Here is a 26,473-nt window from a genome sequence, read left to right as displayed (position 1 = left end):
AAGGCAGGGCCGGAGCGTTTCGGGTGAGCACTGGCAGCCTCTACCGGCACGCTTGGTCCCTACTCAATGATCACGTGGTATTTCTTCGGCTGCGCGCTGCCGTAGGCGACCACGGGATGCGCAGGTCGCCCCTTATACAGTAGCTCATGCTCCAGACAATATTTCTGCCACATGATCAGATGCTTTACTTCGTGCGTGTGATCTAGTATTGCTTGTGACACATCCCTTTGTACGTGGTTTATTAAGGGAAAGCCTTAGACCTCTGTTTCAAGGTCCCGTTGTGAGCTACAGAAAATATCACGTGACCGAAGGAAGGCGGGAAGCGAACCACAGCATGTGCAGCCGCGCATAGGAGATGATTAATGATTAGCAAAGTAATGATTGATTAGCGATTGGATTAAGATGAATTCGGGTGTATTAAGGAGCGTTAAGGTGGATTAAAGTTGAAAGTGGATTAAGGTGCATAAAGGAGGACAAGGTTGGATTAAGGTCGATGAAGGTGGATGAAGGTGCGTTGAGGTGCATTAAGGACGATTATAGTGGATTAGGGTGGATTAAAGTGCATGAAAGAGGATGAGGGTGGATTAAGAAGGATTAAGGTGCATTAGGGAGGATTATGGTGGGCTTTAGGGAGGAAAATGGTGGGCTAAAGTGAATTAAAGTGAATGAAGGAGGATAAGGGTGGAAAAAGGAGGATTAGGGTGGACTAAGGTAGATGAATGCGGATTAAGGTGATTTAAGGACGATTATAGTGCATTAGGGCGGATTAACGTGAATGAGGGAGCAGTAGGGTTGATTAAGGAGGATTAAAGTGCATTAAAGAGGGTTAGAGTAGATTAAGGCCGATGAAGGTGGATTACAGTGCATTAAGGAGGACTCTCGTGGATTATGGTGGATTAAAGTGAATGAAGGAGGATTAAGGTCGATGAATGGATTCGGTGGATTAATGTGCATTAGGAGGATTATGGTAGTCTGATCGGTCTTAATACTCAATGAACCCTAATTCACCTTAGGCCACCATAATCCACCTTAATGCTCCTTCTTCCACCTTAATCCAGCTTAGTACTCCCAATCCACCTTAATACAACCTAATCAACGTACATCGCCCCTAATGCACCTTAGCCTACCATATACGGTCTAAATTCTCCTTTATCAATCCGCATCAATCATAATCCGCCTTAATCCTCCATCCACCTTAATCCTTATTCATACACCTTAATCCAACGTTATCATGCCTAATAGTCCCAATCTACCTTAATACACCCTAATCCACCTCTATCAAGCCTAATCCAGCTCAATGGTCCCTAATCCTCCTTAATCTACACTAATCTATCCTAATCGGCCTTAATCCTCCTTTATCAACCCTAATTCACATTAATCCACATTATTGGACCTTAATCTTACTTTACCTTAATCCTCCCTAATCCTAGTTTATGCACCCTATTCCACCCTAATCGGTCCTAATACCCTTTCATCAACCCTTCACCGTAATCCACCATAATCAGCCTTAATCCTCCTCCACCCACCTTAATCTTTATTCATGCATCTTAATCCTTCTTAACGCACTCTAATCCACCTTAATCTTCCTTAATACACTCTAATCACATTAATCCTCCTTAATCCACATTATGTCAATCACTAATGATTCATTAATTAACTTGGGTAATCATTCTCTTATACAGGGGTGGACATGATCATGATACGTGATACCTCCAATTTACAACGCGACCTTGAAATATAGAGATCTAAAGGCTTTCGGCTTAAAACAAAAAAAAAACTTAATGTTGACTAGCTAATGCTTATCACCTGCAATATACGGGTATATTTGCCACTAATTTTTTCAGGGCGCAAAGCAGAATCTATAATGCTGTACTTCCGACTGAATAACAACAGTTAGCGACGTGCGAGGGAAATATAAAGCATACTGAGGGCAACCGCAACGAAAGCGCTGGTGAGCAGGCCGGAAGAATGAAAAAAAAGATGCAGCATTACGGGATGCTGTGCTACGAGCTATAAGAAAGACGCCTCAGCTCGCAAACAACGCTGTTCTTTGTCGGAATAAAGTTCTTTCGGCCAATGTCACGCAGCCACTGCTTCCTGCGCAAGCCGTCACGCTTTCCTTGTGGTATCCTAAAAACGGCATAACCATCTTGAGGCTTCTTGCTGCAGTTGTATGCGCAACAGCCCGGCATAGCGCTAGCACAGAGAGCAAGAAACACGGCGTACAACGTTCGCTACCCCGAGCTAAAGCGCCGAGCCAGCCGTGCTCAGGAGGAAAATGGCGCGAACGAAAAAGAAAAACACAAGCAAAACCGAAGACACGCGCGTTTCCAAGGTCAACGGCAGGGAGACCAATCGGCGTGCAGAAAAACGGGGGCAAATCTGGTTACCGCGGGGGGAACGCACAAGGGGCGAGGAGGAGGCGAGGAGGTCGCGCGGCGGCGGCAGACTTCAAAGAGTGTCGTTACTTTCAAATTATCAAAAGACTTTAGCAGCGCATGAGCGCAGTCACGTGGTTTTATTTCATATTTCGCGGGATTTCTTTAAACGACGGAAAAAAAATCGCCACGCAGCATGTACGTTTCCACGAAAATCGGATCGGTCGTTTCCGAATGTCCTCTACAAGGTGGCGAAAAGCACTTGGCCCTAAAGTAAATATTAAAATTTGTTTGTTAATTTACACTAGTTAATTACCAAATAAAGCGCAACATAATATAGACCCTAATCAGCGCCACATGATGGCAAACTATATGGCGTTCATTTCATTCATATATGGTTAACTACTTTGTACAGCGATCCTGTATACCTCTACCGTCCAAGGAAACTGTCGTGTCGTAAGCAAAAAACTCCCCATACGTGGGCCGATCCCGAAGATTGTGCAATGCTGGGCCGACCAGCGGCGGAGGTGCAGTTCGCCATTAAGGGCCTACATACACACCTTTGCTGGTCATCCTTCTTCAGAGTGGGCAAGGGCACTGAGTTTTTTTTAAATGCTTGGTTCAACTTGCGTGAAACACCCTGTATATGTAATCCCTAAAGCTTGCTGCTTAAACATATAACTTGCTTTTGTGGTACAACGATGCTCTTCGAATATATTGTGGCCATTATTTACAGCATTTTGATTTTATGAATTAAATAGTTTGCAGAACCGTACGGTGCCTCCGAAGTCTTCATTTGTTGGCACTTCATGAAAAAAAGCTTTCGATGCGTTTGCAAAAAGTACCAACTGAGCTTGTCATTTCACATTCAGATGAACCAAATATAAATTTATCTGTTCACTCAAGAAATTTCGACCAGACAGGGTTAATTACTCACGGAGTAATTGTTACTTCGTATGCAGATAATATCTATGTTTTTGCAAGAATCTACCCGTACAGGCGGATCAGCACTGTCTGTCACATGCAATCTTTAAAATCGTTTGAAACAAACGAAACGAATGGTGTAATTACTTCCATTGTCTCCAATAAAAAGAAAAGTGGAGCTTAAAATTTCCATGTGTGAACTTTGTGCGCGTTCATTAAGCCTGTTCGTTCATTTATTTATTTAAAGCAGCCTCGAACATTGACACATTTTACAGAGAAGCTGTTTGTGGTCCGCGCATTTTTCTTCTGCGGCAAGAAATACTGAGGTCCTTCGCAAACGCATTCGTAGCACTGCTCGCGCGTTTGTCTTCTTCTTGCACAGCTGGCTCTTCGGCGTCTCTCGGATATGCATATTGAGTACATCAGTTATCAATAGGCACTATTTTCAAGATCGATAATCTCCCGGGTAGGTAACAAAGGTTTCTCAAAGATTTGCCGCTGTGCGACCCGAGTCGGCCGCGTCTACTTTCGCGCCGCCCTCTCTTTGTCGGCGTTCCCAGCGCTCGCGTATATAGTTTTCTTTCCTGCCGCTCTCCCGGGGTGGCGCTGCCCTCGAAACGTTACGCGTGTCTAGTTTCTTCCGGCTCCTCGGGGCGGCGGTGTCCGTCTTCCACGCGAATCTATACAAAAATGCAAAAACACAAGTTACCGTTCCCCATTTTGAATTTCATTTCCCTTCCGTCCTCGTAATGGGGGAGGCCGCGTTTAGTCCCGACTCCCGAAAGCAACGTACCTTCCTACTAAGCAGCTTCGCTGGTCATCCGCCTTTCACAGAGTGGAATGGCTCATGATATTTTTTTTTTTAGGTGCAAGCGTAACTGGCGAGCTCGTCAAATCGGCGAATGTATGTTTCAAGACGCGAAGTACGAAGGAGCGCGCTGAGCGTGCGGTAATGTTACGCCACCTAGAGGAAGTTGTGGGCAACGTTGATTGAAGGCGGGAAGGGCAAATTAGGCGAAGCGTCGCGGAGGACGAAGCCGGGTCGACCCCATCTGGCAGTTGCTACAGGTATTGTTTGCGATACAGACGCACTGGGATAACATCGTCCTCAGGCGTCGTATGCTATGTGTGCCGAGTTAAGGCGTGCGACAGTGAGCCGACGATGGCGGCTCAATCTCGCATGCGTGTGGGCGGAAGTGCGCCGTATTCCGTCGCACGCGTGGCACCGGGGCAGGAAGGGATCGAAGCGGGCGCGTAGCAAGAAGCGGGGCGTTGTATTTCGGCCGCGCGCTGTCGCACGGCCTTTATATTGAAAGTGGCCTGCTTTTTAGGGGCCACAGTCTAGGTTGGTCCGACGACTCGTAGCTATGCGTGCGCGGTGTTCTTACCTCCCAGCTTGCGTTGAAGCGTCACTTCGCTAGCTGCTGCAGCCGCGATCCCTGACGCCAGCATGTTGACAGTGAGTGTCCGCGCTAATCGAGTGTGAAGTGTTCATGTTTGCCTCTGCGCGCTCACGCCGTTCTAGTTCATTTAGTTTGTAAGCGAATGTTTGCAAGGTGCCGTTCTACTCCGGCGGCTTCTGTGTATGGCGCGGCCGCGCGAGCCCTGTCTTGAATGCTTTGCGGACAGTGTGGGCGTTCCGGAGCACCGACGGAGTATAGCGTTGTGCGCGCTATAGCACCCACACACTTGCGCGCGTTCGCAAAGTGAAGCGTCACTAACTTTTTTTGATGCGTCGTGTTTCCTAAAAAGCTCTTGTGTGCGCATACTGTACGAAAAGGTGCAAACTCCAGCTTGCATATAAAGCGAATCAAGCCACAATTGTATAAACGTGGTGATTTATTTGGCGCAGCACAGCGCCAGATTGACGTCATTCAAGCAGTGAAGGCTTGTTCACTTCACGATGACCTGCGACGCACATCGCGCTGCGCTGTGGTTGAGGGCTAAATGCACTCGCGGCCTTGGCGATCACGGAAGCTTCGAGCAAACCTTATTTAAAGGAGCACAACAGTGAGCGAGAGTTGCTAAACCAATTTTCCGCTACACTGGCGCTCTAATAACATTAAAATAAGTTTTACTCTAGCAATTGCCTTTTTTTTTCTCACTGCCCGATCATTTGGACATTTTTGCACCTTTGTCCACGCCCAAAAATATATCGATCGCCGAAACTAAATGTATCATAGTCGGGCGCCGGTCGTTCCGTTATTTCTCATAGCAGTCTTAGTGCATTTAAAGGCCTCAGTGAGTAGCTCTATGCCAGCCTCCCGTAATGTCCGCAGGCAATAACGAATCCATACAAAATGTGCGGGACTTACTCAAATAATTACTATATATTACTTTATATATTAGTCTCCGCATGTAGCAATCTTTACATGCAGTCACGCCTTTATTGCACTGTACCCAAATGTCACAAAGCCTGAATGCCTAGGCAGCCTGCTCCTGCCAGGTCGCAAGTTGGATTCGTAGCCGTAGTGGCGACATTGTGGCAATGGTGGGATGCAAAAATGTTCGTTTACAGTGGTCTATAGAAACACAATAAACGTAGGTGGTATAATTTCATTCGGATCCCTTCCTGCTCGTTAAATCCGTTAAATTTGAGTCCACGGGACTGAATCTGTCGATGAACGCTGCCCCCTGTATGACCTCTATTGTACCGAGGAGTGCACAAAGCACTGAAGGAGCTCTTTCGCATTCTTTGCAGGGTGTGGCGTCCTTCCCCATTGGTTGACGCGGGTGAGGCGTCCGCAGGGGCAATTCCGGTTGGACACACTGGACGCCGGCAGCAAAATTCAGCAGCTGGTGCACTGCCTGCTCAGTTTGACAGGTGTGCTGCTGCCCTCAATGCGCCTGCGGCTGCCGGGTGTCCCCATCGCGACCGTTGGACTGTGACAACCCGCAGAGCCACATCGTTGCGCGAAGAATGCCGCACGAGCATCGACCGCACAATATTTCAGCGGCCTCAGAAGGACAAGAAGCGGCGAAATGCGCAACAGTATAGCCGCAAACGCTAACCATTGCGAAAGCCTCCAATCCATTGTTTTCTTTGGATACATACTCTTTGCCAGTGTACATCCATAAAATAATTTTAATTGAACAAAGACGGTGAGTAGAACAAGAAGGGAACGAATAATGCATCGCCGGCAATAAAGTTGTCGTTTTTACGTAGCAGGAATGCGACGAGTGAGTGAGTGAGTGAAACAACTTTATTTTGGCCACAATAGACGCGAGTAACTCAACGTCACCAGGCTAGGCCCACTCGGGGACCATCAGGTGAAACCTGACGGACCCCTCGCGAGCCCTCTGGACTGCCAGAGTTTGAGAGGTCGGGCCCTGGGCCCTTATGAGCTTCATCATATCCTCTTAGGTGAAAGGGGGACCGGCAAAGGCGCAGCCCCACAGGACATGCTCGACGAAACAAATGCCTCTTGCAGTGAAGCTGTTTATGACTACGGTTCCGTGCATTTTTCGCGTCCGTCAACAAATCTGTGAGCAAAAGCTATCATCGTCAGCAATGGTTCGTGCCATTGCTCGCGCGTTCGCCGTCGTCGTCGTCTTCCAAAGCTGACTCGGTGGTCTTCATCGTGCTAGCGTTCCCATACTGCCCCTCCCTCTGCGAAGGCGCTGACGGCACTGAGCCAGTCGCCAGTCGGTGCGGTGATTTTGGTCTCAAATTATTTGCCTCAATATATCGCAAAATGAAAACACGAATGTGTAACACGTATGAACGCGGATGTACAAAAAGAAATGCGTGTGCGCACCTTTCGTCACCATGACCGCCGATCAAGACAATAAGTGTGTTCGTACCTTTGTTCGAAATTCGCCTCGCCTCCTTGTGTGCTAGACACCTTTGCTGGTCATCCACCTTAACAGAATGCAGTGGCTCATGATTTTTTCCTTACCTTGGTTCTGCATTCTGCGAGCTCCCATTCTTGCACTTACTTGAGTTCCAAAATGCGTAGAAAAGTTGCTAACAGATGTCTGAAAGTAAAGGGGTACCTTAAGCATTTCACTACGCGCGCACCCACGTCTTCTATACTGCGTGGGTAACGCTGCTGCCTCTACACACGCTATAGGTCCCGTGCGCTCGTATGGCAGCGCCGGCGCTCCGGTGTACTCTGGTGTATTAAGTGCTGAAACCACGGCATGATCTTCAGGCAGGCAGTACCAGGAGACTCTGGATTAATTTCGACCACCTGATTGTTACTTTTTTTTTAGCGTGCACCCAATGCACGATACAAGAGTGTCCTTGCGTTTCGTCCCCGTCGAAATGAGGTCGCCGCAGCCGTAGCTTGATTCCCGCGGGCTCAAGCTTAGTCGAAACGCTTCAACGGCCCCGCCGAACACATTCTGTGCTCCATTCGCGGTTTGTTGACTCAAAGTATGTTCGGCGGCTGTCGCGGTTTTATAATGGCATCGTGAAACGCGCCCCACCTGCTATTTTGCGGCTACCATATGCTAGTTCAAACGAAGCTGCTTCGGTTGAACTGCAACGTTCGGTTCGCAGTGCTGACTTGTACACCGCTGATCACGCAAGAAGAACGATGGGTGTAACGTTAAGGGATAAGAAAAGAGTAAATTGGGTGGGAGAACAAACACCAGTTAATGATATCTTAGTTGAAATCAAGAAAAAGGAATGGACATGCGCAGGACATGTAATGAGGGAAGATAACCGATGGTCATTAAGGGTTACGGACTGGATTCCAAGGGAAGGGAAGCGTAGCAGGGGGCGACAGGAAGTTAGGTGGGTGGATCAGATTAAAAAGTTTGCAGGGACGACATGCCCACAATTAGTACACGACAGGGGTAGTTGGAGAAGTATGGGAGAGGCCTTTGGCCCTGCAGTGGACATAACTAGGCCGATGATGTTGAATCACGCATTGCGTTAAGGAAAGAAATGAGCCGTGCTGTAAGCTTGCCGCAAATCTTGGCAAACTGCGCGGCACAAATAAGAAGGGCGTACTACGAGTTGCGCTTAGACATGAGCAAACTGTTTTCTAGCTGTGCATTGCGGTCGTTATCGCAACACCTGTCGTGTGTAGCGCTTTCATTTTATAGCACGCCGCGTGTCATCGCCAGCTTGGCCCGTTCGCTTGGCCTATGCCAACACCACCTAGATGTCTAGGCGGTGTTGCACGTTAGGCTGTACCACAGCACGTGGTGACCGGCACTGTACACACGCGCGCGTACCGCAGTTTCGCGGCCATGGTCCCGACTTGACACTATCAGAAAGCAGGCCAGCATGACCCGTCGGATGGAACAAGAACGGGCTGCCCGAGCCAGGCCCGAATTCACAAACGTTACTGTTCGTAAGTGCTCTTCGGCATCACCTGGCCGCTGTCGCTAATACTGTGCCGGGCATCGAGATCGGCCGCAGTTTCTCTCACGAACAATTCTTTTTTTTTTTTTAGCGTAAGAAGTTGTTTCTGAATGCCGGCCCAGCTGTAAAGCTGGGCTCACGCGGCGTCCGACAAGATCGCAAATGAAGCCAGACGCCGCAAACCGAGCTTTCGGGTATGTGCGTGCTGCCGCGTTTGGTATGGCATGGTATGAAGAACCTTATTTAGGTCCTGAGGGATCAGTATGGGACTGATGCGGGCCGCGCCCACGTCAGTACAGAGAGGCCGATCCCCTCTGCCGTCACACGGGCCCTCTGGACAGCCCCGAGTTGGTCCGCCAGCACTTCACTGTGCAGCAACTGCTGCAACCACTGTTCGTTTGGTGAAAGAATGGGGTTTGACGCAGGCGCCGCTTATCCGCAATTACGAGCAATATACACACATAATTTCCTCAGAAGCTGACGCTGAGCAAGGGTTGCGCGAGGGTCTCGCTGCCCTGCCACGACGAGTTCGCTGCAGCCGGATTCCGAATGGATGCATATATGCGATGAGGGTAGGTATATGGAGTTGCTGATAGGTTATCACGTAATTTGTGGCATAGCGAATGCAGAAGGACACAGACATACAAGGGCACACGAGCCTACACACAGCGCTGAACGACCAGATGTGAACGCCGCCCATGCCCCCTCGCAGTGAACTTCAGAAACCGCTGTCGCGTACTCTTAATACAAATTTAAACTTCAATGTGTTGCCAAATTGCAGAAGAGGCGTATTATTTGCTCCGAATAAAGATACGTCAATACTACCACAAAGCACAGCTTTATTCACTGCATCTGAAAACTTGTGCGACGTATGCCACAAGACCTGGCAGCAAGCAACGCTGGCAGTCGCACTGGCCGCATTGTTCAAATCGCAATCGTGTGAAATGGGCTCGCTAAAAAACGCATTGCGACGCATGCGACTGCACCAATTTTTTTTTTTCCGCTCCAGTCGCAGCATGTGAAACAGCCTTAACAGATTCCGGTTTCTAAGCCGCGGTGATCGATTCAGTTAGCGCAATGTTTCCACCTGCTACTCCATGGCCTACTGGAGATTCTTCGAAAACCACCACTAGAATTGCGAAAGCCGGACGTGCGGAGAAGTTGTCTAGGCAAATCGATGGAGGGTTCGTAACCAGCTGAAGCTGTCGAACAACTATTGTGAGTCTACATGTGGCATAAGTCCGAGAAATGCAAGTAGTGATTTGCTCAGAGTGAAGTAAGCTGAACTTATTACTACACGACATCAACGTAAAATGTAAGAAAAGGTAACATACAAGTTACGCCGGAAGAACAAAGCGCCTTATTGGGAGATGCTTATCAGAAAAAAAAAAGATTAGTCAACGGTGTCGTGGTTCGAGCACAGCGAATCAAGGCATTGCACTCACCCCAGAAATATGAAAAGAGGTATGCTGGTACGGCGTAACATTCTCCCTAACATTTTTAACCTATATGTCCATAATTAATAAAAAGCACCAAGTTTTGATTTAATATATAGTTCGCACCACGTGAACCAATAAGTATAGGTGAGATTTAACGGCAAACAATTAATGCTTGGCATCGACCAGCAGTGTCCGTTACTTCCCGAATATCATAAACACTAAACAAGAATGCTAAGACGAACAGCGTTGGTGCGTCACTCATAGGCAGCAGGAACTACGCTTATACCCTTAGGCGTGCAGATATGCGCAAGTGCAAATAACGTAAGCGATGAACATTAGCGTTAAGCCAAATAAAGTGTTTTCTTTGACTTACCTTCAAGCTGTTCATCTCTGTCGTGGTGAACTCGACACCGGCGCATACTATTACATCGAACGGCTCTTGAACCATCGCACACAGTACACCGCAACCTTGAGAGCTGGCTACTTGGCAGGACTGGTACAGAATGTGCGAGCACGGCGACAGCACTACAGATCCGTTGTCACGTGACGTCACGGACGCCGCATATCATCATGCTATTACCTAAACACGGCGACCATTATGACGCCAATGCACCATATTATCACACGTACATGGTTTTGCTTTTAAAAGGGGGCCGTTTTTCACCGGATTATCGCTGTTATCGATTTGTCGCTGGGTGCAAGACGAGACTTTCGTGGTGTCGTGCAGTCACGTTCCTTGCCTATACGCAGCTTCTCGACTGGTTACTATCCCAATATGGTGGTTGCAATAACGTCAACGCGAACTAACTATACGTGCGTTGGTGACATCCGCGACAAACCGCGTCGGTCGCCATTTGATGCCGGCGTCGACGTGGCCGCGAAGGCGATGCGCACGTCTTCGTTCCGTATGTGACGTGATTGTTTGTTCAGGTCATCATCATCCTCATCATCATCATCAGCCTGGTTACGCTCACTGCAGGGCAAAGGCCTCTCCCATACTTCTCCAACTACCCCGGTCATGTACTAATTGTGGCCATGTTGTCCCTGCAAACTTCTTAATCTCATCCGCCCACCTAACTTTCTGCCGCCCCCTGCTACGCTTCCCTTCCCTTGGAATGCATTCGGTAACTCTTAATGACTATCGGTTATCTTTCCTCCTCATTACGTGTCCTGCTCGCGTCCCCATTTCTTTTTCTTGATTTCAACTAAGATATTATTAACTCGCAATTGTTCCCTCACCCAATCTGCCCTTTTCTTATCCCTTAACGTTACACCTATCATTCTTCTTTCCATAGCTCGCTGTGTCGTCCTCAATTTAAGTAGAACCCTTTTCGTAAGCCTCCAGGTTTCTGCCCCGTAGGTGAGCACTGGTAAGACACACCTATTATACACTTTTCTCTTGAGAGATAATGGCAATCTGCTGTTCATGATCTGAGAAAGCCTGCCAAACGCACCCCAGCCCATTCTTATTCTTCTGATTATTTCAGTCTCATGATCCGGATCCGTGGTCACTACCTGGCCTAAGTAGATGTATTCCCTTACCACTTCCAGTGCCTCACTACCTATCGTAAACTGCTGTTCTCTTCCGAGACTGTGAAACATTAGTTTTCTGCAGATTAATTTTTAGACTTACCCTTCGGCTTTGCCTCTCCAGGTCAGCGAGCATGCATTGCAGTTGGTCCCCTGAGTTACTAAGCAAGGCAATATCATAAGCGAATCGCAAGTTACTAAGGTATTCTCCATTAACTCTTATCCCCAATTCTTCCCAATCCAGGTCTCTGAATAACTCCTGTAAACACGCTGTGAATAGCATTGGAGAGATCGCATCTCCCTGCCTGACTCCTTTCTTTATTGGGATTTTGTTGCTTTCTTTATGGAGGACTACGGTGGCTGTGGAGCCACTATAGATATCTTTCAGTATCTTTACATACGACTCGTCTACACCCTGATTCCGCAATTCCTCCATGACTGCTGAGGTTTCGACTGAATCAAACTCTTTCTCGTAATCAATGAAAGCTATATATAAAGGTTGGTTATATTCCGCACACTTTTCTATCACCTGATTGATAGTGTGAATATGGTCTATTGTTGAGTAGCCCTTACGGAATCCTGCCTGGTCCTTTGGTTGACGGAAGTCCAAGGTGTTCCTGATTCTGTTTGCAATTACCTTAGTAAATACTTTGTAGGCAACGTACAGTAAGCTGAGAAGTCTATAATTTTTCAAGTCTTTGGCGTCCCCTTTCTTATGGATTAGGATTATGTTAGCGTTTTTCAGGTGTGTTCAGGTGTGTTGCAGGTTTGTGTTCAGGTGCTGACCCGGAAACCTGCACTCCAGCGGAGTGGCTTCTAACCGAGCTTGCGAACCCTGCGGCTACTTGGTAGTTGGATATACGGCGGCTCACGCAACAGCAAGAGCAAATGGATCTAGTTCTTCGCGTGACGTCACACACGCAGCTTCTCCCCCTGGCGGCCATGATGAGGTCACTGGAACATATTTATCATTATGCGTACGTTGTTAACGTTTTTTTTTTGCGAGCACTATTTTTTTTTCGTATTATCACGGTTATCGATTTGCAGCACAACGAAAGACGCGCTTGTCCGTGCTGTCCCATTTTTTGTTGACGCTGCTTCTCTAGTACTCCAAGATGGCGGCCACAATGACGTCGATACAAACAATCTATAGACCACGGTGTAAGAATTTTATGAGAGGTGTGTGAACGGTGCCCGTTCCAGCACACCGGTTTTGCGTGCGCTTCACGCAGTCCCCGCAAGAAGGCGTGTATCGTGTGGCGGCCATAACCGAACGAACACAGCGAAAGATGAAAGAGCGAACGCGGAGCGGGAGGGCGAAAGACGCAAACCACGATATGCGGTGACCAAGGAGTGCGGCCCCTTCAGTGACGTGCACGAGGGAAACTGGTGTTATGCGGACCCGCCCGACCGCTCGTTTCATACTAACGTCTGCTCGCGCCGCTGGCGCTTGTTTGGTTGGTTTGGTCTCGTTCGCGTTTGTTTCGACTGTCACGGTGAGAAAAAAATGGGCGATCAGGTTTACAAAACAAGTCACACCGCAAGAAACCGTACAAAAGAAACACGCGTATACCAACGCGAAGCATAGAAACGCTCGCGACTGCGTACGACGAACGTGGACGATGATGTGGTGTCGATGAGGCTTCACCGTTTAGACCGAGCTGGCAGCCCGCGAACATAAAGCACAGTCACTGGGAGGATGGCAGATTCACACGCAAGTTGTCGACGCGCCCTCAGCAAGGCAAGGCGCCGCCGTTCGCACATATCTCATAATGTTCTTACTCTGTGCTATATACTGATGGTACTCATGGCTTTCTTTTATCTCCTACAGTGGAGACAGGAAATTATCATTATGAAGAGTGACTGTTAACGGGAGCGGAAATATCGCTATACGATGCGCTGCTGTGCAGAGATACTATGAGAGCAAATGTTTGCAACGCGAGGGACGGCGGCAGTCATCTGAAGCTGTGTGGAAGTGATCGCGACTTTTTATCACTCTCCTTTCACCTTACGTTCAGCAACCATTAAAACTAACAGACTTCCTCCCAATCCACAACTGCTGTTGCGCCACAATGCGTGCCTATCATCGAGGAAACGGGTACTCTCCCCCCTCCCCCTCGTTACTCTGAAGTGGTTGTCCTTGTGACAACCTGCAAAGTTCAAGGAAACTGGCGAACCCTTTCTATGCGTCGAACTGAGGAGTCCGGGAGCACAGAGCAGCACGACGAATCCTCCACTGAGAGCCTTCAGAATTCCGCAGATCTGCTAACGCTTTGCCGTGGAGACCGGTGGTATGCAGCTTGGACTTCTCCCGCGACGAATGAGAAAAGCGACGCGAGTGACGTCAGCAAGAGTCCTGCCTCGTTCCTGCCAAAGGAATTTAAGGCAGAACCGGCCCATTGGTGGAGAGAGAGAGTCGCCACCAGCCACCCCGTCAGTCTGGTGTACTCTTCGGCACCGCTGCTTTTATGCTAGTACTTGCTATGTGTACATATTGTATGAAGCTTTCCGTCTCCTCATCCTCTGCTCCAAGAGTCCGTCTCTCGTCTTCGATCCCGAGTCGCAATACTGCCTAGCAAGATGCCATCGACAGTGAGAAGTGGGAACAGCCCTGCATTCTCGATAACAGCTTGTCCTAAGCGGCCACGCCCTCTGTCGAAACAAGGGCACTTCGTTCGGCGAGCACTCGTGCTAATATTTGTATTACCGTAGCGGCGTAATTGCATACTTTTCGCACGCTTTACATTTGCGTAGCTCGTAACTGTGATAGAAGGAGGTAATGGGAGAACGTGTGTGTGTGGTACGAAGAAAAATTGGCTGGCTCTCCCATTATCAAGAGTAGAGGTAAGCATGAAACTGCTGCCGACAAAGCAGATTGGTTGGAGATAATACCAGCCACAATTTTAATACTAGCCACCACATCACACCACACCCCGCTATAGTGTGCACTGGTCCATATGGGCGCAATAGTTTTCGTTCACAGACAGAGTCTCATTGAAAGCATCGTGTCGGTCAAATGGCCATTCGCTGCGTGCCCTGATGCGCCACGGACCTCATGGGCAGCTGGCACTGAAAATAACACAGTTAACTCGGTCTCAGCGCCGAAAAATGGCAAGTGTAAGTGCCCTCTATCTGCCTTTTGGACGTCGCCCTCCCCCCCCCCCCCCCTATTGGAAATGACAAATAAAACTTCACCGTACAAGAAGTTACAGCTTGAATGGTATCGTGAATGAACAATTGGAAGAACTCGTAATATTTTTGCATCTTATTTAGAAAGTAACGACCGTTTGTAATGTGGTCTTGAGTGGTTGCCCGGATGATCTCGTTTTGTTCTCGCAACTTGCGCGGATGTTGTCGTTCGAGTGCCCGGTCGTTCTCGTATAAGTGCAGGGATAATGGCTCTGGATTTTGGCTCAAGGTCACTCGAAGGTCGCCGACAACGGGAGCTAACAGCATTCCATGCTTAAAAACAAAGCGAAAATAAGAGGCGCACATTAGCGAACACTTTGCGGGCATCAAAATCGTTAGTTAGGTCGCTAACACAAAAAAAATAATGCTACGCCTCGTAACAATTCCTTGCTTCGATTGTGGCCGCAGTACCCTGCATGCAAGGATCCCCACTCGGGACCCAAAGATCGGCTTGTCAAAAAACCTTACAACCAGCCAGTCCAACGATTCTACAGCGAAGAACAATGTCACACCTGATGATCGTTTCACCGACTGCAGCTATTGGCTAACACAAACTCGGTTATTTCTGCCTACCAAACGGGGCTGGCATTGGTACCCCTTTTTCTTCGGGAAGTACAAGACAACGGGGTGTGGAACCCGCCATGGTTTCTTAGTGGCTACAGTGTTGGGCTGCAAAGCACGAATTCGCGCGATCGAATCCCAGGCACGGCGGCCGCATTTCGATCTGGACTGAGGAGCACGTTAAAGAACTCCAGATGGTCCACATTTCCGGATTCCTCCACTGCGGCGTGCCTCATAATAAGATTGTGGCTTGGCACGTAAAACCATATAATTCATTTCTTTTAACTGGACATGGAAATAAAGCCTTGGTAGAAGGGAGTAAGAAAGAACAGAGCAAATGACAACTGTTTATTAGCAGAGCGAAGCACAGAAATTGCGGCTGCAAATTCTAGTTCGGGTCGCACTAATGCCTGATACATCAGTTTTGGCTACATCGGATGGAACACACAACCACCTACAGTTTCGGCTGCTAATCACAGCAGCTTTCGCTTAATTGCAGCCCACCTTGTGAAAAGAACCTTAGCTTGATGCTACTACCTATAAGGTCTTCGTCGTAGTGACAGCCTGAATGCTCTGATATTTTCTTGCCGTCATACACAGAAATCTCACCGCAATACAGGAGCAAATATGCAGAAGGAGGTTTCCACAATTAATATCTGCAGGTCGTAAGCACGCGTATTAGCATAATGAAAATGTAACCGAGTTGATAACAAAAGAAGACGAAACACATCTTGAAACACATGATGTAGCACCTAAATAACCGCATACGAAGCACACAAATAGTTTTAACTCGCTTCAACTAAGAGCAGAGTATTAGAGACTTCCTAAAGCAGATACGAATGCGTTAAGCACAAGAACACGGCGTTGCAGCGCATGCTAAGAGCCAAAGAGTAGTTCGTGCCCTGCTCTCTCTTCCTTCATCTCTTCTAGCTCGATGGCGAACGTCACCTCCCCGTCTCGAAGATAGCCATCATTTACAAGGGCATCTAGCTCCACCCAGAACACGCGGTGAATGTGTGGCAGTGAACCTTGATCGCGCACGCAGAAACATCTTTTGACAAAAGAGTACATGTAACAACCCGCCATTGGATCATCCTTCCACACCTTCACGTTCAATTTAAGTGGCACGCACTGAGAGCCCACCAGAAGCCCGTTGAACTGAATCTCCAAAGCGAGACAAGGAGCATCGCGGTAGGTACTCTTGTTGACGGCAACCGCGAAATACGTGTCTCTCGTGTGGAACCATGTCAACTCGGCAAACGTTCTCTTTTTCACTTCGCGCTTACAAATTTCCTCAGCGTTTTCCACGGTCAGGACGTACTTCATATCCTTAACTTCCTCGCTTAACCAAAGTGATGTCGACAGCGCACTGGTTAAACGCAGATGCTCTTTGCCTGAAGCGAGGACAGGCTGGCAATACGCAATGACAGGGCGATGACCCCGCTGCGGTGCGTCTTGCCGCACACGTTCCAGGCCGCTGAGCGCCACGTTGGCGAAGTGTTCCAGCTTGCGAAGTATTAGCGCCTTCTCGGAGCGCAGCGGCAAGGACGAGGACGTGCCGGCGTCCGGAGCCGAATTCGGCAGGTGTGACGCTGATGACATGGAGCGCTTGATATTAACTATCTCACCCTTTAAGTTGTGCTCAGAAGCCTTTAGCTCTGTAGTGATCTCAGCGAATCTGGCTTCCTGGCTTTTAACTTGTTCGGTGAGCTCATTCATCTGACTTTGAATAGCAGGCAGCAGTTGATCATGAAACAGGCCTTTCAAAAGCACCTTCAAATCTTCCTGGGCATTGCTCAAGTCTTGAAGTGTCAGTGCCACTGTATGTTCCGAGGAGGTGCTCTCTGCGACCGCGCAAGAAACGTCGGCACTGCAAGCGGCCACGTAGTGCATTGACAGGTCTTGGTGCAGGACTCCCTGGCCGCACCTTAAACATTCCACAGTGTGGAATGCGCATTCCATCTCGTAGTGCCGCAGTAAAGCTTCCATGGTGCCAGTGAACTCGCATCCGTGCGCTTCGTTCCAGCAGTAAGCCTTCATGCAAGAAAAACAGATACAGTTTTTAATGTAACATTTAGCCGCCAGGTACATTTCAACGTGCGTTGACAACCATACGGAATAGCTTGAAACTAAGAGCAATCAGAGCCGCTCCAAATTTACGCAGTGCAATATTACGAAATTAAAACACAATACATAGAAGCAGAAACAAAAGTCCGAAAGGGCATTCAGTTACATAGTGTTTTATGTTAACGTTAAACAAATTTTAAATCGCCCGAGGCATTCATCACGAATCTACTTATCGAGCTAGAATACCCATAGATATACGGTACTTATATTGGAAGTCAATACACATGATTAGGTAATCACCAATTCATTAATTAGCTTTTCAAATAATTATTTACCGCACACATTGCAGTACACCAAGTGAAGCCAGAGGTTTCATAAGGTAAATACACTTTCAACGAATATTGAAAGTAGCCCTATTTTGAGATAACCGTGTGAAACTTGCCGTACATATTCATGGTTGTTTCACTTACTCTTCTAACAGAACGCCTTTTTATGCACTCAAGTTCCGAAGTTACTGGATCGCCAATGCATTTCTTCGAAAAACTTCTAGACGCATACCTTGTACCCGATGTTATTTCAGAATTGGTTCGAAGTGGATACGAATTCAAACGCCACCAGCTACAATTTCTCAAATTGCAATATGTGGCGTGACGTAATTGCTTTAAAGGTTACTTGGCTAGCACTTGTTAAATAGACAGATATTGACATCTATTCCTTATGCAAATATTGGCTACCTCAGAAGGCAGCATAGCTCACGAAATAGTATTGTGTTGCAGTATAACGGGTGATGCTTCAAAAATTCTGCAGACAATAAAATGAAAGCCCCCGTATATATCCTCAACCTTCAAAAACACCAACCGAATTTTAAAGTTCAAAACTGGAAGAACAAGGAAAATGAGGAATGAAACTACAACGCCCGTCGAAATCGGAAGCCCTTCAACTAATAATTCGCAGTACAACGAAATAATTGCTGTAACGGTGCCTATAAGAAACGAATATTAAAATAGAAGGTGTGTTTGCCTTACTCAGATGTTCATTTGATATCATATTTACAAGTTATATTTTGCAATATGCCATTCATGCTGTTCTTGACACGAATCAGCCGTATTGCTCCGCATAGCTAACGATGGCAAGGCGTTCTACTTTTTTGTAGTTCTCAAGGGGAGGGAATTACCATAAGTGACTATGTGAGCCCAAAACCGCATTAGACGTCAATTATTGTTTCCTGGCATGTTTTTTGCTATCCTGGCGAACGAAGTGAGAAGCACTGTTAATTTGAAAGTAGTGTTTGATAAGTAAGAACGACATATATAGCTTAGCGATTCTCGACGCTCTGCTAGAAATCATTAATGAATGTAATTTTATCATGCACTGACTTCTGCGGAATTTATGCAGCGACCTATGCCTCCTAAACGAGAGAAGTCAACCTGAGCCACCAGTGGGTCAGGTTGGTGCACAGAATGGGCCAGCTACCGAGCCAAAGATGCTAGGATACCACATTGTTCCCAGTTGTGCCTTCTCCAAGTAGCTCGCTAATTCCGGCTCACGCACGTTACACGGCAAGGTGGCATACTGTAAAACTGGGGATAGGTAAATTAGTAACCGCTGGAAACTCCACAAATTGAGAGGGCCCGTATTTTTAGTATTCTGCGCAAGAATAAAATTTCTTTTTCTGCGGCTGCTAATGATTGTTATATCGTTTATCCACTTAAGGCTTATTTTTATAGCGAGAGCAATTAAATGGATACTCCAGGCGCATTTCCGCCGTCGGCGTTGGCATCGCCGTGAAGGTTCGTATGATTGAAAGCGTGTGAGTTGGGGAACGCAGCTAAATCTCACGTGCGCGAGGAATCTCACGAGGAACGCGGTACGGATGCGTGACCTCTCTTGTGGCGCGCGAGGCAGGGGGCTAAGGAGACGGAGGAGGGGCATTCTACTCCGGCGGCTGCTAGGGTGCCTCGATGTCCTGCTCGTCCACCGCTCCGTGCAGAGTGCAGACGACCGCGGCGTCTGCTACGGGGTCGGCCATGCGAATGTGTGTGCGCGTCTGTGTGTCGGGTGATCCAAAACAAGTGATGCTCAGTTACAATGCGGATGGACAGAACAACGTTTCTTGTGTGCACGGTTTTCTGAGTTACGGTGGCCTGTCCAGTTGTTGCGATTACTCCAATAAATTTATATTATTATTAGTTTGGGCTCCTACAAAGCGCCTCAGCTCATCTGTTGGCTGTATGTTAGGCCTGACGTCACTAGTTCAAATAAAATTTCATAATAAAGGAGCAAAAAAAGAGGTTGGCTTGCGAGATTCTCCAGCGTGACTAGCACAGGTGTCAGGAAAAGGATTTAGAAGAACTGAATGTTGGGTCAGTTGGTCTATCATGTTGACTGGAAAACTTAGCGCAAAAAAATTCCGGTTGGACACAGGGAACAGGTGAAGAGGAACGCTAGTGTCAATTGTTTATTACGTAAAGCGCGCCACCGATTAATCAGCTTGTTTGAATGCATATGCGTCACGTCACTTCTTCCTATGAAATCTCAAAGCCATACACCTTCATATATGTGAAGGTTACGCCTTATATGTAGAATATCTCACACAAACTCAAGAACGTCATGGACAGACATTATATTGTGGTGCTCTTGGCGCCTGAATCCTGTCCAAGCTCTGCCCTCGGATTTGCGATCAGAGCAAGCGACGTTGCCAAAAGAAGCATGAATGCATGCTCTTTCGTTAAATGCTCATCTATTCCAATAACGTGTGGGAAAGATTATATCGACCAGGCTAAAATGTCTGTAAGCGACTTACTCATGCTCCAAAACGTAGGAAGACGACAAGAGTGCCCATTTCGTCGCCCATATTGCGGAGCGCGTATGCAAGGCATGGATTAGTGAGGCCAGGATTTTAGGCAGGTCTACAAGCAACACCGCTCGGTTGACTTTGGAATCTTTTTACTATTAGCAAACATTCCATTATCTGTATAAGCGAGACGTCCGCTACGATGCATAAGGCTGAGCTTGAGTTTTTCAATGCTTATTTGACCCGCGCGGTTGTACTTGCTGATATCGCGTCGCACTTTCATATGATGAAGTGGCGTGATGCCTGTGCTCGAACGAGATGATCAATCGGCGGTGTTTCTATTGATAAACAGTTTGCGAATACCACTCGTCATGGTGCGTCCCTTGGGTGTGAGTCAATACTTCTACAGCGAACCTGATTATGGCTAGGTTCTGGCGGGTCTCGTCTCCGTGGTCATTGACAAACAATTATTCATACGTGGGCCGATCCCAAAGATAGTGATATGCCGGGCCGACTGGCGGAGGGGGTGATGCAGCCGTTAATCACTCACCATACGTGGGCCGATCCTGAAGATAGTGCAATGCTGGGCCGATCAACGGCGGGGGTGCCGTTTGACATTAAGAGGCACACATTCACAGCTTCACAGCTTAACTGGTCATCCTTCTTCACAGAGTGGAAGGGCACTAAACGTTGCGCTATGTTTTCCTGTCTACATGCCGATTTCCTGTTGCTCTGAAGTTTGACTTTAATAAGGCACCGAACAAGAATTTAAATTAAATGAGTAAATTATAGTTGTGGCACAGCGAAACTGGCGCTTCCTGCACCAGGCGTGCGGTCACGCAACTAATGCCAGTGAAGCATTTCCTTCCAGGGCGAAATCGAAACCCTTATTTTTATGCTCACCTTCAAGCCGCCAGCTTTCCTTGGAGGAAAGTCGACACCGTGGCATTCCGCTTGCTCGAATGGCTCTTTATCTATGGGACACAGCCCACCTATACCATGGCAAGAGGCTGCGTGGCAGGATTGGCAGAGAATGTGCGAGCACGGCAACACCACGGTCCGCTTTGGAATCATGCAACAGAGGCTGCACACGCGTGAGCCGGGCACCTCGTCGACAAAGCGCGTCGGTCGCCAGTTGACGCCCGCGACGACGTGGTCCCGAAAACGGTGCACCCGTCTGCGTTGGGGATCCGGCATGGCGGTGTCTTCAGGCGCCGATCAGGCGCTCGTGCGAGAGCGCAACTGATTATTCCAGCGACACTGTTGCTTCTAGGTGGTCTGGTGGCACATCGGCTGACGCTGCTGCAAAGCCAGACACAATGGACATTGTCCCTTTATCGCGTGCCGCAAACCCGCTAATTGCCTCCCTTAAACTTTGCGCCGCGCCAAATATTGCTTCCTTATCGCCGCCTGCTGCTTTGTCAAAACCTGATAATCGCGTCGGATGGCTTAGCAACGAGCACAGACACTCCAGAGCCATCGTTCATTCATCACGTATACCGTGGTACCCCAACTACAGCTCTCTAAAGGTTTGCGATGGGGCGTGGAATGCCTGATCCTTTAACGTTCGAAAGTACATTAGACGTCAAGGATAAAGCGTGCAGTTAATTTACATGAACCCGGCAAAAAAAAGAAAGACAGGCTGAGTCCGCTTTTCGGGTTTAGTTCTGCCCATGGAGCTCACGTACGCGCTATATGAGCGTTTACGTGAAATGCAAATGCTAGCCGGTCGGGCCGAGCGACCGTCGAGTCGTGTATAGTGCCAGCCCCACAGCACCGAGGGTGGGGTAGACTTGTTCGATCTGTCTGAATGTCGTGACGACAACGTGATCCCGATGCTGGAAAGATGTCCATGGTAGGATGAGCACGCCATGACCACAATGTCGTGACGAAGGAAATTACGGGTCTAGAATGACGACAACGGCATGACGGGCCTCGAGCCGGCGACATCGTGATTAGCATCGAAACGCCAGATTTCGTGAACACGCCACCCCGGCGCGACGTACAAAAAAACTCGCAGAGAATACTGCAGAGGTGTACTTATACTTTATTTTTTTATCCTACAGTATCAATCAAGCGAAAAGGGGGTAGCCATGGCCAGCGAGCGACGACAACAACAACTCCGCTGCGTACATTTAGCGCATTAAAGAAGGAAAAAAAAAAGAATGAACACCACCACGCCGTGCCCCTGCTCATCAGTTTGCAATAGCTCGCAAAAACATTGATCGATTAGTGTTGGAGCACTTGCAGACGATTCATAACAAAGCATTCTCTGCCACACCAAGCACGCCTCGCATTGCGCAAATCTCAGCGGGAGTCGAGTCTGCTTAATTTCTTTTTTTCACATTGCAAGCGCATGATGAGTCATCATCGATTTGTAACAAGTTTTTTAAGTAGTGTTGCCGTTCAAAGCCGGTGCTCGCGTTGGTGTGCCCATTTCTCCGTCAGTAAGCCGTGATGGATTTTGAGGAGGATTCTAATTGAGTGTTTGACTTTAATGCAACTACTCACTCCGGTCATCAATGACACATATGCAATGAATTGGCCGGAAATACGAACTTACTTAGTGACGGCCGTACGATGGCTTTGCATCTCTAGCCCTACTTTGCGATGACTCATGAGACTATCATTCAGATGTAGCTTTGTAACATATGTTGTGACATCACACTAATTAAAACTCGCAAAATCACTCTTCCCTCAAACATTGTTTACATAGCAACAGTTTTCTATGAGGCCGCAATAAATACACAGCGACGACAACTTTTTTTTAAAGTGAGGCTGTAACTATAGAGCGACAGGCGTTGGATGAACGACTAAGCGGAGGCTAGAATTTCTGACCTACCTTTGTTGCTCCTGCTTTCCAAGTGACTCGCCATACGCGGTCACACAATTGCTTTCGGGACATTGAAAGCTGCGGGTCTGGTCAGCCGACCAGCGCTGAGAGCCGGCATAGTCAGTGCAAAACACCAGCTACGTCAAAAGAGCTGCGCGCCTTCATTAGAAATCCACACACACACGCACACGCACACCACTGCTCGGTTCAAGCACTGTCAATCTGTGCGGCGCAGCCACCCCAGAATTTTGAAAACAGGTAAGCAGGCTCGAAGCAACAGCGTTCCTAACATTCCGAACAGACTTTCAAATTGGATAGAAACGGAACGTTTCGATCCAATAGGTATTCAAGGCCAGGTAAACCAACGTGCAGTTGAGATGTACGGCTGCGGAATGATGCTTCAAATCACCTAGCAAAACCCGTTACCTTCTGAGCAGGAATACTGAACCCGGTTGCAATAGTACGTCGCACATCGGCAACAGGGAAACAGCCACATTTACGCTTGCTGATAGGCGCAGGTTCTACTAACGCGAATGACGGACGTTTAGAAAGGACGACGGAAACTGTTTGCTTTTGCTCACCTTTCATATTTCATATTTCAGTGGCTGCCGGGACACTGTGGCATCGTTGGTAATCACCTCGCCGATGACGCTGCCCGACGTGCCCAGGCTGGCTCACCGACACTCCTTATACCTTTATCCAGAGTCGACGCTGCAAGAGAGCTTCGCAGTCTCGCTCGTGCAATCACGTTAGGTTGCTGGCATACACCACAGAACTCAAAGTGTCGTTTACACAGCCTCGACCCATCACTGAAACTTACATTACCAGCGAACCTTCCACGACGTGACGCAACACTGCTGTGTCGGCTGTGGGTAGGAGTAGCATTCACCAACTCCTACAGCTACCGTATTGGAATGGCGGATTAACCAATGTGCGCTAAGTGCAAGTGTGAAGAGACCATCAGTCACCTTCTGTGCCACTGTTCTCGCTTCGATAATCAACGTGAGACTCTGCAGTGTGCCTTAAATAGACTGGATGACAGGCCATTTACGGAAGCGAAGATCTTGGGAGCCTGGCCTCACAGTTCATTGGCGCAGAAAGCCGTTCGAGCGCTTTTTCGCTACCTGAGGGCAACAGACTTGTGTGCCCGACTATAGACGTCCTACACTTAAGTTCTCTCTCTTCCTCTTTCACTCCCCATTCCCCTCCCCACGTGTAGGGTAGCAAACTGGACTCAGTCTAGTTAACCTCCCTGCCTTTCCGTCTTCCCTTCTCTCTCTCTCTCTCTCTCTCTCTCACCTTGTTAGTGTTCGCTTCCCTCGGGGGAAACTCCACACCTGCGCATTCAGTTTATTCCAATGGCTCTTGGTCGATAGGACACAACCTACTGCCATCTGGAGTGTTGGCTTTGTGGCATAATCGGCACAGAATGTGCGAGCAACGCCACACCACGGCACACTTCGGAATCATGCCGCAGAGGCCGCACACGCGTATTATCGGCACGTCGTCGACAAACAGGGACGACGGTCGCCAGCTGGCTACGGCGACGACGTGGACGCGAAAACGGCGAACACGTCTTCCTTCGCGAAACGACATACTGCCGTCTTCCGGTACTGATCCTTACCTCGAGACAATAGCGGAGTAGCTGGGGATCGAGCCTGAAGCTTTTTTTTTTCAGTTTGATATGCCGGGGCTGGCGTAACATCAAGGGCAGATAGATAGTTTTCGCGCGATGTCACGCAGGCAGCTTCTCACCACTTACGGGCGCTATGACGTAAGGGGAGAATATATATATATATATATATATATATATATATATATATATATATATATATATATATATATATATATATATATATATATATCACCACACCTACATTATGTTTTTTTTCACAGAGGCCATTTTTCACTGTCTCGGTTAAGGCCCAAGCAGAATCACGTGTCGGAAAGCGTCCGCAGGCGCCTCGGCGCGTCTGGACGCGTTCGCCGTGAGGCGCAGAAGCGGCGTCACGCGTTGCCGCGTGATTGCGTCGAGACCAATAGCACTGCTAGGTTGTTGCGCCTGCGCCGGAAGCTGCCTGCCTCGTCAGACCGCATGGTGCTCCCCACGTGAACAAGGGGAGCCAGCTCGACTTCCCGAATGAAGCTTGCTGAACCACTACGAGTGCCCGAATACAATCTAAATAATAGAAGAAAACGAACTCCGTGTTATAAAAATTAGGAACCTTTCCAATACCGGAAAATTGGGGTAAGCTAAGCTTGTCTTGCGTGCACCTGACCTTCGTCACGGTGAAGTAACCCACAGGTAACGGTGCCGGATTGCTTCGGCCTCCCGCTCCCTCTGCTCGGGATGGTCTTCTCGTTGCCGTCGGATTGCCTGTGCTCGGGCGGCACTAAATCGGTGGCCTGACGGCGAGGCCTTTCACGGGCGAGTTCTCGCCGCCGCTCGTCGAACGCTGCCAGTTCCTCTGGGGAACGCACAATATGTGGCCGTCCTATCCGTTTCGCAAGAATGAATTGAATAGAAACGAAGCCGGGGCAGCACACGCGAAACCCTTTCCTGCCCTTTGCCTCCCCGGCGGAATCGAAACGGCCCCGATCGGTTGCGGAAACCGGGATAATGAGTCACGATCCGGTGCCGGTGCAGCTGTCAACTCGTCAAACCGCCCTTTCTCACACCTGCTCCGCTCTGGCAGCAACTGTGTTATTGCGTAACCATTACAACCCCACTCGTGAGGCGACACAAGCTTAATTCGATTGAAAATTATTGTGTTTTATTGTCTTCTACAACATTGCTTAAGGTTGCTGCTGGGCTATACCTAGAACATGGCGAGTTGGCAACTCTGCGTCGCCGTGACAAAAGGCGTGCCGACGTGTGGCGACTCGCACATCGTGTCACGTGTGTGGCGTGTACTCTTCCTCCTTCGGGCGCAGCGCCACTGCGTGCAGCGCGGCGCTTGCTAACACGTTCCAACGCGCACGTCTGGCTGGAGTTTTTTGGTTTGTCGGTTGGCAAAACAAGTGTCACCATCGGGGCTAGTTGGCTGTTGAATGACTGCAGCAGGCTACTGTGAAATATTACGCTCGCACACAAAGGAAGGACGAAAGTGGTACATGGAGAAGCGTGAGCAGTCTGATGCGTGCTGATATCAGCACTTATGTAGTCAGTAGTTGTGTAATGTAAGCGCGGTTCCTTGTCCGCGGTTCTTCCAGTGTCGTCTTCCTCCTTCCTTTGTCTGTGTGCGAGCGGATTACTTCACAGTAGCACGCTGCAACCATTCAGAATCAATCAGAACGACGCATCTGCCACGCTGTCACATTTCGTGTTGTCGCCGCTTTTCTGTAGTAGGCGAAGATGGCGGCCACAATAACGTCAACGCAAACAATTTATGAAGCGATGCTTCTTCAACCCCTCTTCACAGAGGTGGAAGGGCGTTAAAT

General features: G+C 48.4%; 1 protein-coding gene across 1 annotated transcript; it reads right to left on the bottom strand.

The window, feature by feature from the left end:
- Positions 1-15,686: 15,686 nt before the first annotated feature.
- Positions 15,687-21,487, bottom strand: LOC142558164 (uncharacterized). Its single transcript, XM_075670326.1, has 2 exons — positions 21,103-21,487; positions 15,687-17,372 (listed from the first exon to the last, which is right to left on the bottom strand). The coding sequence occupies exons 1-2, from the start codon at positions 21,394-21,396 to the stop codon at positions 16,215-16,217; spliced, it is 1,452 nt and encodes a 483-aa protein (XP_075526441.1). The 5' UTR covers positions 21,397-21,487; the 3' UTR covers positions 15,687-16,214.
- Between the last annotated feature and the right edge of the window lie 4,986 nt (positions 21,488-26,473).

The sequence above is a fragment of the Dermacentor variabilis genome, chromosome 9 (assembly GCF_050947875.1).
Source record: "Dermacentor variabilis isolate Ectoservices chromosome 9, ASM5094787v1, whole genome shotgun sequence".
Lineage (NCBI taxonomy): Eukaryota > Metazoa > Arthropoda > Arachnida > Ixodida > Ixodidae > Dermacentor > Dermacentor variabilis.
The sequence above is the reverse complement of the archived record's forward strand: the minus strand, read 5'-3'. Positions and strand labels throughout refer to the sequence as shown.